Source organism: Elaeis guineensis, chromosome 1 (genome assembly GCF_000442705.2).
Source record: "Elaeis guineensis isolate ETL-2024a chromosome 1, EG11, whole genome shotgun sequence".
Taxonomy (NCBI): Eukaryota; Viridiplantae; Streptophyta; class Magnoliopsida; order Arecales; family Arecaceae; genus Elaeis; species Elaeis guineensis.
In genome coordinates, this window is record NC_025993.2 from 167745476 (window position 1) to 167763230 (window position 17755).

Genomic DNA, 17755 nt, shown 5'->3' on the forward strand with positions numbered 1-17755 from the left:
AAGACGCTCTGCAGCATCACGTGAGCTGCTTCAGCGGCCATCGGAGCACTGGAATCGGAAGAAGAAGGCTTTTTGGCTCCCCTCGTTTTCTTCTCGCTCCGACGAATTTATAGGAAGAAAGGGTCGTTTAGTTGGGAAGGAAGGTGGTTCCGTGGGACATTTCGAATGGTTGGACGGCGTGGGTTTTGCCACGGGCTTTCATGCACGCGGGGCCGTGAATTTGGACAAGAAATTGTCCGCCGACAGATGAGGACTGGAAATTGAGGTCATTACTGTGGTACGTTTTTTTTTTTTTGCTAGGATGTCAATTTTGATATTACAAATGCCAAATTTGTCTCCGGTAATTTTTAAAATCATGCAGGATTTCCTTAGAAATAAGGTCACATTCACAAATGCACGCAATATTCTTCCTCACATACAACCGCGAACAAAATATGGTAATTTGCACCTAAAGGCATCTCGATCTCTCGCATCTGGATTTAAGGTGAATTTTTCATATGAAAAGATGATTGATCTTTTTTTTTTCACAATATTGATCATTGAATTGTACCATGCATAGATCTTAAAGCATGGCTTACATCCTTCGTAACTCTCAAAATATTTTGAACTCCTTTATCTGTCCATCTATATATATTTTAAAATGATTATTGCATGATATAAGGATGGGTTCACGTAACAGAAGGTGAATTCTTCTCTTGTATGAAAGATGTGATCTCTCTCTCATCTCACACATATCACATCGAGGTAATGCAACAAGAGCATCACGATGTTGCTCCTCAACTATATGCTTGCATCATATGTGTAAGTGATGCAGGGAATATGTCTGCTCATATATATGAATATTTTAGACGTTGTACTCATGTGCTCGACTAACACAACTAAAACATTGCATGTGAACGAAATGATAGATGTCTTGGTCCCATGTTTTGGATGGTCTTCGACCCCTAATTTGACAATTTTAATAGCAACAGATTTGCTAAACAAAAACCACGCTCCAAAAACGCATTATTGGAGCCGTGTGCAGATACTCAACATGACATGCAAGGCATTGAGGCTTTTGGACTGCATTTAAAATATATATATATATATATAATGTGCTGCATGATATCAACATTTATTGGCCGTTGTTATAGTATCTTGTAACAGCAAAATTATAGCATCGGAAATTTTCATATTTATTTTTAACAAAACTACAAAAGTCAGGTATCAAAACCAATTAGCACCACTTCCGTGCTGGACGAGTCCAACACCTTAAAATTCCAACGTACATTATCAAATTGGTCGAACACTTGGTGGCCTCCAAGCTAATGAACCAAGGTTTTTGTGAATAAACCTAATCTTTGAATGGTACACGCCTCGTGTTGGGAGTTGCACGATAGGCGTAGGACTTTGCCGGCTAAAGTTCTCTAAAAGTTCTTTAAATGTCTTTTTACTTCTGTATATTTCTAGCCATTTGAGTTAGTGTGGATGATTTTGATTCATCTATAGAAAATCAGTTGTAGTCAGTTATGTGCGTATTTGGTGCGATAAATATGTTGTAGTTTAGAGACATCTCAAAATAGAGTTTATGGTTGGTTTTATAATTATACTAAAGTTAAGGGGCATTTTGCGAGCCAATTTTTAGCCCTTCTTCTCTCTTTTTTTTTCCACATCATTTACCAACGAAAATGACAACAGGTTGAATTCTAAATTAGGAATGCACTAAACTCGGGTTTGATCTTGACAAAAGCCTAGTTTTATGGTGGCTCGAGTCCATCTTTTACAAATGAGTCGGTATATATTTTTTGATTCTCATGGATATTTTTATTCTAGATTGGTTAATTTTTTTCAATTTACTCATAAAAATATGTTAGTATATCATATGTAGCCATCTCAATCACTTTAAAACTAGATCAACCATCTAATAAGACCAAATCAATAATTAAGATTTGTAGTGTGAGATTTTTTTTTTTGTTTCATTTACTTGTTTCTAATGGACAGTGGATATGTGAAGAAACCTTAGATTTTTTTTAATATCAATTTAAATTTTTATTTTTGTAAAAATTTTTAAAAAATAAATTTGTTAAAAAAATAAAATTTATTTGTATTTATCTTGATTATAGCAATGATGGTAGTGGTGGTTAGTCAGATAGTGATGGTAATACAGTAACAGTTGATAGATAGAGATGGTGATAAAGACAGCAACGGTAGTTAGTTGCCGAGGAGCAATGATGTTATCACGATAGAAATGATGGCAGGTGCTATAAAGAGTTTCTATTTTTGGAGAAAATCAATAAGATTCTTTTAGATATGATAATCAAAAATCAGACCAAACAAGGTTTTAGTGGGTAGAAAATTTTTCTTTTTCTGACCAAGCCTATTCAATACGTGACCCTCCTTTTATTATTATTATTTTTTTGTTAGAATCCATGATCATCTTATTGGAAGGGATTTTTAGCACGCATACGATTTTCATGGTAGAATGATGGCTTTCACTCCATTGTTTTTAATTCGGTATTCAATGCAACAACTGATCATAAGCCATCTTATTGACAAAAAAAATCTCTGCTCTTAAGACCAGAGAGTTTAATCTTGCAACGAGCAATTGTTAAATAGAATCAAGAAAGAAGCACATCCAAGTTACCCAATCTTGAGTTCTTGAGTTGGATACACGAGTCTCCCCTGAGGGAAAAAGGTCGAAAGAAAATAGCTTTCTTTAATATGATGACGCCAACTTTCCTACCAAAAAAAGTAAAAAAAATGATGATGCCAACTTAGTATAGAAGTAATGACATTCTCCGTCACCATGTGGTTATTTCCAAAACTTGCATGTCTCCATCTTATTGAATGCTTGGCATCTTGTGCGTAGCAGAAGCCCTTGCATGACCCAAGGCCTCTACAGCACAAAGTGCCAAGTTGGGTGGCTCCAAGCCAGGCCAAATCTAACCCAAACCTCTAAGCTACTACCCTCAAATCGTTGACCTGTTGCATTCCCATTCGCAAAGGATGAGTACGTGCACATCTTTTCACACGGTCAGCCTGATGGCCTGGCTCAAACAATGTAAGTTTTAGCTCATCGGCTAATTAATCCGTCTGCATTCTTGACGAGGTTTGCTCAATTGTTGCCTAATCCACAAGGTAAAAGCTGGAAAACATCATCCGGAAGAAGCCTCAGAATTCTGGATCTGAGTTTGAGCTCTCATGTTAACTCAATTCTAGTTTGTGTTGGCTCCGAGTCAAAACAGAGTCATCACAACTAGTATGCCATATTTGTGACTTCCTATTTAAATGATTTTTCTATAACATCAAGTTAGCTGGTGGCAAATGTATAAACAAACACACACATCCCATATTTTATAGAAAGTGAAAATTCATGGAGAAGATGAGTTTTGACACTTTTTATAAAATAAAAAGTGATGATATTTTTTTCTTTCCCAAAATATCTTTTTATGATCCACGACTAAGATTTTGCAAAATATCAATAGATAGTTAGGATGAAATATTGAATAGTGATATAATATTATATTAATATAATTATAATATTTATATAAATATAATATTAATATTATAATATATATTCTATTTAATATTTATATAAATAGAATATTTTTATTAATATTAATATAATATTTTTATTAATATATTAATATTTATATCTATATTAATAAATTGATTATATTAAAATATTAATATTATATTTATATAATATTATTATGATCTGATGTTATATTATAATATATTTATATTAATATAAATATAATATTTATATTTATATAAAATTTAGGAGTAAAAATATATGACCTTATATCTACTAAAAGTATGATAGATATGTTACATAATTTTTTCAAAAAAATAGGTGCTCAATCAAACATAAGTTATTTTATTTTTTTATAATTAATTAAATATATTAAAATTTTATTTTTAATTTTTTTTTTTAAAAATATTTTTTGAAAAAAAAAAATTCATATGAATCAAACAAATCTTTCATGTTTTGTGGTGCATGATGTTTGAGAAAGCGCAAAATCGTAAGAAATCACGCTCCTTTTCCTGTTGGTGAGTAAATGGAATTGCATGTTCACTTTGCGAACACGACCCATTGCCTCCCTGTTGGCCTTGGGAATCCATGTACAAGTCATTCCGTCTCAGCCCCCGCCATCCCGATCCAATCAGCTAATTGATTAGCCTCATGAAAACAACAGTCTACATGGCCCGCAATTGGGCCCATATCTCTTTAAGCATAGATGAGTTAAGCATAAATTTCTCTGGCTGGTGGAAACAAAGAAATGGGCCCAATCCTCTTAAAAATCAATCCTGACTCTCCTGATGATTTAAATTTTTTTTCCGATTCTAATTAGGAATCAAATGCTTTAGAGGATACGGCTGTTCAGATTCTCATTTGGATTCTTTTTGATTCCAATTTTGGTCGTGAAGCGGGAGGTGACTTGTAAGTAAAATACCAGCGCGCAGTTGAAAGGCTCTTCCCTCCTTTGTCTATTTCGTTCCATCGCTAACAAGTTCTTATCGATGAGGACAAGGTTAGCCAGCCTCCTAGGCGACCCTTGTTCTATGGCTACAAGCTTTGCAATCTAGTGCGGAGACCCCCGGGCCAAGCCTTGGAAGTTTGGGTGCCAACTTTGTCGTCTCTCGCTCACCATTTCAACCAAATAAATAAGCCCGGCTACGGAAGACGGTCGAACCAAAACAACAAAGAGCTCAAGGGGCGGTGCTGCCCTGACGAAGACGATGGCCGCCGGAGCTGCTTCATTTCTCCGGTGCGTCTTTGCGGTTTGCATCGCCGCCTCGGACTTGGAGATCCGAAGAAGACCTTACCATCGCTACTGTGGGTGTGCATTGCATGACCCTCGAGGTTGCTCCAAGCTCTCAGCTTGCAATAAGATCTCTTATCCAGTTCGACGGTCACAGGGCAGAAGCAGCGTAAGTCTTGTATTAGGGACAAATCCTGCCCGCTCTTCTCCTTCACCGTCCCCGGCAAACACCTTCAATATTATCGATGGGAGGTTGGCAGGACAGAGGACGACGGTGGAGGGCTTGCCCGAAGAAAGACATGCATAGTGTGAGGCTACAAAATGTTTTAGTTGCCTGCACGATAAAGTGCTGTTGTTTCCCCACGTCGCCATCTGCAAGCATTTGGCTTTGATTATCTCGGCCATAATGGTTACCTATTACAATTTTATCTATCAATCTCTCTCTTTAATTTTTGGAAAAATGGAGCTTTGAGGAGCTACGGAAGAAATATCTCAAATGTGATGGGCTGAGGCCCAAGCAGTCAGTGACAATCGAGTCAGGATTTTCTGCGATGGGAGCTATATATGCATGGTTGGATGGCGAGACGACGGTCCATCTTGAAAAGGGATGATTCTCCTTCATTTCTCGACTTGATGTATGCTTGGCATGCTAGCTATGTTTGATATGGAAACACGATGGATGACAGCACTTGTCCATGTCTTCTTGATTAAATTAACGAAGTTTGTGAGGATAAAAGGAACCAAATTTCTTTTTAAAGTTCTCCCAAGCTTTTATTTTTTCATGGAGAAATTCAATTCTATGACATTTCTTTTGAGCCACAGACTCTCAACATCCCCGCCGCAACTAGTAATTACGTTTCAAAACGCCGCTTCTCTCATGGTTTTCTCAGAAGCAATGCATTGGCCCCTAATAAATTATCTACCGACGGTGTTTGGTGTTAAAAAAATGGATTTACACCAGCTTTGAGAAAATTACTGAGTGAAAGTGACAGTGTCATTATATATTTCAATTGCTCTAATAATATGAAAGATAATTTTAATTGGCCATTCAAGTATCCGATCTAACTCGATCTACATAAAAAAGATTTTATCGATCCGATTAAAATCTAAAATGAGTATATATTTTCGAAAAAAATATTTCTGATGAATTTGGATCGGATGCAGATAATAGCCCTACCTTGAATTCGATCTAATATAACATTAATTTAAGTCATTTTTTTAAAATTATAATTATTTTATAATATTTACATGATAAATTTTTTATCCGATTTGACCTTATTTGCATTTCTATCTGACTCGACTCGATTCAATCAGATCCAAGACAGATATTAGGTGGACATAGATGGATATGAGGTTTTTAATTATGAGATGGTATGAATATTAGCTGATCCAATACATACTCGATCGGTTGCCATCTTTATGTGATAGTGAAACCTCGATGGTCTATAAAAATTTTAAGACAAATTCATTATGTCATGAGTTAGAATGTTGTAATTTAAAAATTAAAATTAATGCTTGGCTTGGCTTTCTAGCTTACAATGTATAGAGTTTGCTTTAATTTTGGAAAGGCAACCATCGTGATACTCTAGCGGCTTAAGTGGTTGATTTGCCCTTCAGATGACGAGTTCTTTCGGCCTGCCAAAAAGATGGACGACGATTGCTGATTGATGCAGCCCCAGCAGGGATCACGGCCGTCCATTTTTTGTTACCGTTCCAGCTTTTGCGGCTCCATCCTGCAAACCGAAATTTTTCACCCGGACCGACATATCTGTCCGTATCGGTATCGGCCACCAGCATATCCTCCATTTGGCCCCCCACCGAAACCCTAAACCCCGACGCCATGGCCCTGCATCTCAGGCTTAGGCCCAAAAACCTAGCCCCCGTCCCATCCCTCCGACGCTTCTCTTCTTCCTCCTCTTCCACCCCTCCTCCGCCGCCTCCGGCGGACTCCAATGGTGGCGGCGGCGGGGACAACGAAGACTCTTCTCCTCCCCCTTCGCCGTCCTATTCCTCTTTATTCAGCGACGTCAAGGAGCGGCTCAAGTCCCCGCCCACCCCTCCCCGCCGGATCCCCACCGACCCTCCTCCGCCGCCTCCCCTGTCCTCCCCCAAACCCGGGCCCGCCGCCTCCCTCGAGGAGATCCGCAAGCACCTTGCCGGATTCCGGCACCGATCCGGTGGAGGCCCTCTGCCGCCATCTGGCGAGCGCCCCCCGTCGTCTCCACCCACCATCTCCTTCCAGGAGCTCTTCAAGAACAACGTCCTCAACAAGACGGACGGCGGCGGCGCTGGCGAAGGGGGCCCGTCCGAGAAGGGCGCAAGAGTCTCTTTGGACTCCATCAGAGAGAGTTTACGGCAGTTCCGGGCCTCCCCGAGAGACCAGACGGGGCCCCGCGGCTTCGATTTCAAAGCGTTTCAGGATAGTTTGAGGAGCCCGGCGGGGGAGGCGGATAAGGGGCCGTCGCTTATTGGAGGGAGGGAGACGCTGCCAGAGTCTATTTTTGGGAAGGAATTGAGGGAGAAGAAGGGGGAGGGCGACGGAGAGTCGAAGGCGCTGAAGACGGAGTTTGTGAAGATGTATAGCTACGACGAACTGGGAGAGAAGCTCCGGAAGCTGAGGCCGGAGGAAGCCACGAAGGGGGATAAAAATTGGTTCTCACTCAGCGAGTTGAATGAGAGGCTTGCGAAGCTTAGGGAGTTGGAGGAGAAGGAGACTGAGTCGAGGATGGGAGGGGTCTCCTTCAGGGATCTGAGGGAGAGCCTCGTGAGGCTTAAAGAAGCCGATGCCAGTAAAAAGGCCAACAGTAACTTCCCTTCACCAGATTCTCTGTTTGTTCGTTTACGTTAAATCCTTGTAATTTAGGAAGTTTATTCGTGTTTGTTTGCATATGAGCAGTGCAGAGATTGTCAACCTTGATGAATCTTGGCGGGCAGGTGACTCCAACTTTCAGGCTAAAACCCCCACAGGAGAACTTATTGGAGAGGGTATGTAGGGTGTATTTGATGCAAGCTCCCTCAATATTTGTAATGTTGTTTGGTGGCTCAAATATATGACTTTTTCGAGTTTGATTGTTGCAGTATTTCCATCCGGATCACATGTCTTCGGCAGAGAAGTTGAAGTTGGAGCTCAGGAGAGTCAGAGATGAATTTAAGATGTCGGAGTCAGATTGTGGTTCTGCACGTGTTCAAGGTAAAAGGCACATTAAGCCTGTTTTCGCTTTCAACCATTATTTACAGTTAGATGAACAGGAATATCAGCTGAATTTCATCGAAAAAGTACAGGGATGATTCTGATCCAAGTAGTTAGAATGTTATTTCTGTCTAATATAACTTTCGTTAGTGATTCTGAAACCTATCAGCAAACCAATGTAAGCAGTAGCAAATAGAATCATCATCATTTTTAGAAATATTTGAAATAATAGACAAATTAATAAGCAAAGTGTTTGAATTGGTTGATTTTCTGTTATGTATGAAGGACTGTTTGTTTCCATGTGAAGACCAATAAAAGAAGCGTTTGAGTTGACCAGTTCTTCTGTTATGTGTTCTCTTTTTCCTCACCAGAAAAAATATAAAGGAAAGATAGGCACAAATTGGAACTTAAGTTGCATAAAGTGTAGTCAAATGTTACCCTGATGATTGTATGATGATCCTATGATACCTCCAGAAGTTTGACAATGGATTGACTAGAAAAAGGAAAAAATATTTTCAGAAAATGGTTAGTTAAAATATTTGTAGGGGTTGTTATAGGAACTAAAGTTATAGAACGGGACCAAAAAAAAAAAGAGAAATTGAGTCCAGGAGGACCATAAGAGAAAAGTGCCTTAAATAGGGTGAAATGGCATAGAGAACGAGGGGTGATTGATTGAATAACATGTAACTGTATTGTCAGAGGTTTGCAAAGGCTGACATCACGGTATTAGGTTGAAACTTGAAAGTTTGTTTGCAGAAGGTATCACTCCTGATGGAAAGTAACTATCCTAGTTAGTTGTTTATTACAATTTTTTAATCTTAAGGATGGTGTATATTTATAAGTCTAGGGGCCCAAACTGCTTAGAAGTATCCTCGCTATCTCCCTCAAAGAGATTCTTGAGCTAAAGTTTGTCACATGTTATTGAAGTTATCATTCTATTTAACAAGTAACAATTGGAAAGAAAAACTACATAAACATTTCATTTCCATGGATCCAAATAACTGAACCTATGAAAAACATTAAGAGATCATGGCACAATAGATCTTTATCCTTTTGTCCAATAAGCATCATAACACTGTATTAATAAACTGGTACTTATCATTTAATCTGTGTGCATATGCTATTTTTTAATTAATCCATCTATTCATTTGCTATACTCTTGGACCTGAACTTTAGATTTCCAAAATTACTATTTAAACAGTCGCTTGATCTCCAATCCTCTTGTCCTTATCTTAAATAATTAAAAGAAGAGTTGTGTGAGTGATTTATATTTAAGAATCATGATTTATCAAGGAAGTTTTATTGTTTGAAATTTTGAATTGGTTTGAGGGAAATGGGGAAAAAACCAGATTTAATATATTATCTCAATAACGTATCAATACTAAGCATTAAAGGTAAGGACTTTCTTGGATACTTGGTCTTAGGAGTGGTTTCACATCCTGTTTCTTCTTACTACTTATTAGAGACCCTTTCTCTAGGTTTTAGGTTTTCTTGACAAATTTGACCGATAAGCACATGAAAAAGTGCAGGTTGGACTCATGAGAATTGCATGTTTTATCTTCATATTGGAAATGCCATATTTTCTCTATATCTAGACAATCTCTTATTTCTCGGTGTATTTGTTATTTACAATTTTCAGTAATGTTCCTTTCCTGGTCTCTAGCTGTCTCACGATACATTACGTTGGTATAATCTTCTGTTGCATGTTATACTCTGTTATGTGCCAGGGAAGAGTTGGCATGATCCAATGAGTGACTAACATATTGGTGCAATGCAATGCTCTGTGGTATAGGTTGATAAACATTTACATGGATTCCTTTATTTTCTAGTGACATTATAACATGTTGATAAACAATGACACGAGTACATTCTGTACCATTTGGCATGTAGATTTATTGGCTTAGGACCATATCATGGTATTTTCAAATTCGAGCCTCCTTTCTGTTGCCATTTGATCATGCACTTACAAGACAGCAAATCAAAGGCATGCAATATGGGATCCAAGATTAACAAAACAATTTTTTGATCATTCTGGAAATGGCACCTTATCTGTACAAGGAGGAGTTGAGTTGATGTATTGAAAATTTATTCATGGAAAGATGTCTTTGGTAGATAGGAGGTAGAATGCTATTCTTACTCACCATCAGATATTCAACCTTCTAGTATCATCACCAAGGTTACTGATCCTTGTTATTGAGATTCTAAAACCTCTACTAATGTTAACCACTTAACCATCACTATCAGAGAAAACAAATCCTCTCTAGAACTTCAAAGGCAGAACACTCTAAAATATTCAACTAGAAAAGTGTGTAATTTTTTGGTGAAACCAAAATTGCTTAGTTGCTTGCAAAATCTCCGAAAATATGCAATTTGGAATGTGTGAAATGCATCGGATATGTTCCAGGTTCCTGAAACTTTGTGAATTGATTGACAGATGGCTGGAACCAGGTGCCCTAACAATGACACCAGCAATTTTCTTGATAGTGCATCTTAATTATAATAACGTTTTAGACTGCTCTTCTTCAAAATGTTATTTTCTTAGCCCTGCCTTCTCTTTTGCTATGTGATGCCCCGAGGACATTATATCCTGATTTCTCTTTCCAGGTTCTTACACTGCAAGTCGCTCTTTTCATCCTGCTTGAAACTTGAAAGTATCCCCCCTAAATGCCATTCTTCGTGAAGTCTCTGTTACCCCTCTATGTTTCTCTCTAGTCAGTCTGCTGCAATAATCCCACTATTCCAGCAGTTGTCAATGGACCTCTTTTTCTTTCTTTCTTTCTTTCATTTTTCTTTTTGAGAGGGAGGTTCACTAGGATAATCTTATGAGCGCTAATTTGAACTGTTTAGAAGGTATTTTTCTCCATAATGCCATTTTTCCTCCACTCTATTAATGTTGATAATCCATATTAAGAGATGAAACCCAAGCAGGTCGTGTGTGACATCAAGACATTGTCATTAAGCCCTAGAAGCACAAGGACATGTAAATTAAAATGATGAGTGCATTTTTTTTTCTCAATTTCACGATGGGTAAAGATTGTAATCAATGTTTACCAATGGGAAAACTTGATACTATGTGGAAGATATTTAATTGTTAATCATTATTATCAATGAAATCCATAGATATGGAACAAAGTTAATGCATAAGTCAAATTTGATCATGTACCTTAATTGTTGGTTAGAGGGACCTGTACAGAGTCTAGGTTGATACTGAATTATTTGCAGAAGTCCTTGAAGGTGACAATATGTCAGCCTGTTGTGTGCCAACTATTTCTTGAGCTGCAACAATTATTGCTCAGCTCCATGTTTAATCTGACGTCATAGAGAAGTCCCTTTGGTCATGCTCAATCAGTTTCGGCACATTTCCAGGTGAAGTCTAATTTAAATATATTTGTATGTTCAATTTAGTGCATTACACTTATAAGACTGATAATTCAGCTAGGTCTGTAATTGTTTGCTGGTGCTATGATTTGTCTCCTTCAAATGTCAATTTTATCGGACAAGCTGTATGGTTTTGAGAGTTTCTTGTTCATTTTGCAGTGGCACAACTCACAACCAAAATTAAGCATCTGTCAGCTGTTTTACATAAGAAGGTAAATGGAAACCTCTTTTAGGTTTTCTTTTCTGTTAATTTTCAGGTTCATCTATTTAGATAACATTGAATGATGTAAAAAGTCTTTTAACTTTTATGTTATTTTGCTGCATTTGCACGAATTTACTGAGATGCAGGACAAGCATTCGAGAAAGGGTCTCCAAGAGATGGTCCAGAGGAGAAAGAAACTCCTTAAGTATCTCCGAAGGACGGACTGGGATTCCTACAGCGTGGTCTTGTCAAGGCTTGGCCTCCGAGATGTGCCCGAGTACAAGGCACCTGAGTATAAGAGCTAAAAGATTCCAATTTGGAGCAGAAGTTTGGGTCTTGATAAGGTGGTTTTGTTATACTGAATACCATGCATCTGGATGATTTATTGTTTTGATATCTGTTTCAGCAGAGGAGGCGTTCTTTTGAATAATGATGAGATAATTACTTCCTCTCGTTGGATATTGAGTGAACTCTTCTTTTAACTTTCTTTGAGCCTTTGACAGAGGATACAGCAAGTTTTCTAGGGATAACTTGGTGGGTGGTTATTTGTCTTTTTTCGCCGTTGTCCTGTACATTTCTTGGCAGCAGAAAGTCTCTTATTCCAACTCCAGCAAATCATCAGATGATGCCGTATGCGTCCGGCTAGGTCTGTACTGTCAGTATACTTTTTAATTAGATCCTTTACATGCATCTACATACATAATCGAAGCATTATTTATAACTGTTAGGATTAATTAGCAGAAAAGTGTTGTAATATGTGGCTTCAACTTTAGTTGGGCGACATGACTAAATCTTACAGGATGAAGGAGACAAAAATCATATACCCACTCATTCATATGCTATCTTATTATTACTACTATTATGATGGAAACACCAAATCTCCTTCAAATCATGCAATAACAAAACATATTACAAAACTGTCAGCTCAAATTTTTATGTTCTCGCTCGGCCAACAGGTACTTTCCTAATTTTCTTCTTCAAGCAATGCCTTAGAGAAGCCATCTCCTTCAACTTATCATGTCCGCTCTAGCAAGCCAAACTTGAACATGAAGTCCGCCCTTTATTTGATGGATCTAATTTAAAGGTGGTAAAAGGTGGCAAAGAGGTGAAGAAATCTACATAGCTGAATATGTTCCATGGCGCTGGCAGTGAGTGCACTGAATGATTCTACTCGAAATTCATCTTGGGGATGATAATGCGTAGGATTTAGATCGGGTATTGTACTATCCATCTTTAAATCTGAACTTAATATCCTATATTCAAATTCTATTTGATATTCAATTGAATAAGAAAAGAGATATCCATCTTCATATCCAACTGGTTCGGAGATACCTACGAATAATCTATTGTTTCATATTCAATTCATATCTGCCTCATGTCTATTCCATATCCAAAAAAAATAAACAATCAAAATAATTTTATACATATTATTAATCAAATAAAATTATTAATTTAACATAAAATATAATTTATAAGTTCAGATTTATAAAAATAAAATATAAAAATAAAATTACAATTCAATGTAGAATATATAAATAATTAAAATAATTTTATACATATCATCAATCAAAATAGAATTATCAAAACAGAATTATAAACATATATATTCGGATATGAGTTCGGGTATTATCCATTCCCGTAGATTCGGATCGGATTCAGATTTGGATAGAAAATAGCACTATCCATATCCTATCCATATCTATACTACAGTTTTCGAATTTTATCCAAATTCAAATCTAGTCAAATTTTATTTTTCATGTTTGATCGGATTTGGATAGGATGCATATTCATCGAATTGGATCGATTTTATCATTCTTAATCTGTCTCCATACGGCTCATGCGCCTCCAATCGTCATTGGTTCAAACTTATTTTTTCGGCTCACGAAAGCCCCAAATATGACTTGGCTTGCTCAGTTCCAGAAGCCCTTTTTTTTTTTTTTTTTTTAACCGTCCGGGATTAGTCATGCAACCTTAGCGAGTGCCCCTTTCCGTAGTTCTTTTTCATACAGCAGCACGTGATAGATAGATTGATACATGCTTTATTTTTTTTTTCTTAAAAAAAAACCCTCTGATAGCTACTCACAAGTTTTGTTTGAATGATTAAAGTTTTGTTTGAATGATTAGACTAAAAATTCAATAGGATTCATAGATAATGCTAGTTTATATTTTTCTTTCTATGGGCTCAAAGTCACAAGGTTATAGGCTAGATTAGATCTACGTGTACAACTATCCAGAAATAACTATGGAATGGATAGGGTCAAAAAATTTTAAATATTTCTATGAAGCGAAATTTTTTGTGCATTGTTTGCGGTGTAGAAAATCTGATGTAGAATGTACGGCTTCATTCTATTAGATCACGTGGTCACCGCTGTTCAATGCGTATTTAATATTTACAGTTTTATTTTTTCGTTTAAAATTTTGAATGACGAAAATATCTTCTTTCTTTCGAAAAAATTATGACATCATGTGCTGATATTATGGCATCCTACATAGAAATGATGACTTTCTGCATAAGATGTCATAATTTTTTCGTAGGATGCCATAAAGAGGGAAGAATATTTTCGTCATATAAAATTTCAAATGAAAAAGTAGAAGTACGAATATTAAATATGCGTTGGAAAGTGATGACTATGTGGTCTAATAGAATGAAGCGGTGTGGTCCAATAAAATGAAGCGGTGCACTCCTCAGGTGGTGCATAAAAAATTTCTCTTTCTATGAGATTTGGATCGATCCCTTCTAAATTTATTTTTGGATAGATACAAATACAGATATAGACTAATCCGAATCTCACACCTTTCCCCTCCGGCTCTCTCTCAGCTAGGCCCCGCCCCAATCACCCCTTCCTCTCCTCAGACTGCTGGCTCGGCCTTGAACTGGAGATCTAGCTGGACTAAGACCTAAATCTGAGCCAAAGCTAAGAGTGGGCTAGCTTGAGTTCCAAGTTGAGCATCCGTACTGAACCATACCCGTGCTGCTGCGACAAATGCCGAACGGTCAAAGCTGGCCTCAGCGATCAAGAAATTGGGTGGGGAGAAGAAGTGCGCGGTTCCTGTATTACTGAGTCTGCGTTCATCGGTGTTTGACCCAATCTATCAGCAATAGCTGCTAAAAGTCAAGGCTCGAGTTTGGTATGACAGCACCTATCAAATGATTCATTACTTTTTTTTTCTTTTTCTTTTGGGGGTGGTGGTGGTGGGGGCCAGGTATCAAATGTTGCATTACTTTGGTGGTGATCGGCTGAACTTCGGTGACAAAGTTTGACCCTAATGAACGAGGATTATGAACGAAACAAAAGATACAGTTGGAGTTTGGATACTTTCCAACTCGTCCGCCTGCGTGAACAATATTTTTTAATCCACACATATCTTTCATGAAGAGTGCTCGTGTTAATATATTTCTCAAAAAAATTATTAACATGCTTCTAGAGCTTTGTGAAATCTAAAATTTACAAATTTTCCTCCATAGGGTAGATAATCCTTCAAAGAAATAATAATATTGCTATATTATTTGTCTCTTCAAATTTTTGTTTAAAAGAGCTTCTTTATCTGACTACTGATAAAAATAAAATACATGCGTATTATTTGGATATGGATATATGGCCACAATTCCCTCAATATTTTAAAATATCATATAAAATTGAGCAAAATAATCGATGGATGGATATGCTGATTTTACTTTAATCCTAGCAAATCAATACAGCAAATAAAACATTAGGGTAACAATATCTAAAAGCAAAAACATTTTGGTGAAACATAAAAACACTACCAACTTTGTAAAAAGTGACATACATACATACAAGAGACCATTGATAGGGATATATGCAAAAGCCTATTAAAATTATATATAAAGTTAAGAATATTTTTATGTAGAAGAAATAAATGTTATATAAATTTTATTGGTATTGAAGAAAAGCTAGAGTAGTTTATGAATGGATTTTAAAAATTTTCATACAGTGGAAGCAAACTAAATTAAACTATTTAATCTACCATGCATTAGACCTAATCTAAAACTACCTAAGTCAGGATTTTATGATATAAAACATGCATACATAATCTGAAAATAACATTAGAAATATTAGATCTAATCTAATATGTGATAGAGATGGAATCTTTATATCTGAGTGCGGATCGAAGATCGTCGCTGCTAAAATCCAAGGAGTTGTATGTTGCTCCTAGCCATACACGTATCCGACTTTTACAGAACTCCACACAAAACCTGATCTGATTGATCTCCCAGAGTGCTAGCTCATGCAGAGACCATGCTATTTGGTTGATCTAAGAAAAAGAAGAGATTTGTGTAAGAAAGCAAGAGAGAACTCCTTCTCTCTTGATTTTTCTCTCACCCAAAATCCTAGCACCTAAGAGAAAAGACCCACGCCTAAGAGAAAACCTTCTTCTCTCTAATTTTCTTATGCTAAAACAAGTCACGCCCCTCTTAGATTTTCTATCGCATGATATCAGATATCTCATGGTTGCTTAAGGTCTTTTGTCGCACAAAAAACCAGCCTCTTAAAAGATGGTGTTAGGAGATTTATTAAGAATAGGATTAGATTCAAATTCAAATCCTATTTGAATTCAAATTCATTCCTAACTAATTCTCAATCAATCCACATGCCACCCTCTCTCTTTCACGGTGAATATTTGGTATCTCACGGTGAAAAAACATCTCTCTTTGTCCTGCAAAAGAAAAAGAGAGCCTAAGAAAGGTGGCATCTAAAAAGTTTGGATGAGGTCAAACCTCATCTCTAATATAGAATCAAATTTAAACTTGCCTTAAAAACAGATTTTTATCTCATACTTCAAGTGAGGTAAGAGGGGCAGAAGCTAATTTTTGCACGAAGAAACCTCATGCAAAAATCATTCTTGCGTGGGGAACAAGGGCATCATCTAGGGTGTCGAGTATAGAGGAGAAGTTCAATCTGATTTGGACCCTGGGTTGTTTCCTATTTGGTCTCAAACCAAATCACATCAGGTTAGATACTAAATCATTTCAATTAAATTCTAATCAAATCAGAAATTAATTGAACTCAAGTTCTGATCAAATCAGGAACAAATCTCCCTTAGCGATTAGGTCATCTAATAACCTAATCGGATCAAATCTAATTGAATTCAATTAAACTTGATTCAAACCTCTTTGTTTAATCAAATTGAACTAATTAACAATCTAATTATTAATTTACTCTTTCTATAATTTACTAACCCTTAAAAAATTATTTATTATAATATTTGCACAAGATTAATCATTAATCATATTGACAATTATACACTTCAATAATTTATAATCATCGATTAGCCATCAGATCAGACCGAAACTTCTATTATGTGTGACCCTATAGGTTCGAACTTAAGTCGGTAGTATAGGAATAAATTTCTGAACTAATCAAAGTGATCATCTAGCAATAATACCTGATATCCGGATAGACCGAAAGATTGCAAAGCAACATTCAAGAACTTGGGACATAGTTATTGTATAATTCATCCATTTGATCATAATACTTAGAATGACTTAAGGTTTAACTATCAACCCTGGATCAGTTCATCCACATTATAATTTAATCTTTTTCAAATCCTGTGACTCCTTACAAGGATTATCCTGACCAAGATTTTGCTCAATTGAAATACAATGATGCATTAACTTCTTTAATCTGGAGGGATCAATCCCATCTTGACTCACACACAGATTTCGTAAGTATCAAAATACAGTGAGTTGCTTGCAAATCACGGCAGTGATCTCAGGTCTGAAGGACACTTATACCCATATCCTTCGTAAGCTACTCTTAACAGCAGAGTGCTCTATAGTATAGTCACTGTTCAGTGATGATGCACTATCATATCTCATCTATATGCCATACAAATTTTTGCATATTTTTTGATTAAGAGGACAATCAATCCACATGGCACACAATGATCTATACTCGATAAATATTATTGTCCTTATTAATAACATATCATTTAGTCGCGAATGAATTTAAGAATTATGCGATAAATATTTTTTTATTGATAATAAATAATTTTAATGATTTTATCGTAACACAAGAATTTAATTAAGGAAGATGCACATCTTATAATAAATTTGTCAAATATTTTTTATTAATTTATAATTTATATATATATATATATAATTATTTATTATTTAGATAATTAATTTTATGATATATTTTTTAATAAATATACGTAAAGATAAAATATTCGAAGAGAAATCATCTTTTTTTTGTCCAATCAAATCAAGGCCCTTCTACG

General features: G+C 36.4%; 1 protein-coding gene across 2 annotated transcripts; it reads left to right on the plus strand.

The window, feature by feature from the left end:
• Nucleotides 1–6524: 6524 nt before the first annotated feature.
• LOC105060240 (uncharacterized) lies at nt 6525–11997 on the plus strand. Of its 2 annotated transcripts, XM_010943852.4 has the most exons (5): nt 6535–7549; nt 7642–7730; nt 7824–7935; nt 11473–11525; nt 11662–11997. In XM_010943852.4, exons 1-5 carry the CDS (start codon nt 6586–6588, stop codon nt 11818–11820), a joined length of 1377 nt encoding a protein of 458 aa, XP_010942154.1. In that variant the 5' UTR covers nt 6535–6585; the 3' UTR covers nt 11821–11997. The 2 variants fall into 2 exon arrangements, with proteins under 2 accessions (XP_073103788.1, XP_010942154.1); XM_073247687.1 differs by lacking the exons at nt 11473–11525; nt 11662–11997 and adding an exon at nt 11158–11413 and having other exon boundaries at nt 6525–7549.
• The last annotated feature ends 5758 nt before the right edge of the window (nt 11998–17755 follow it).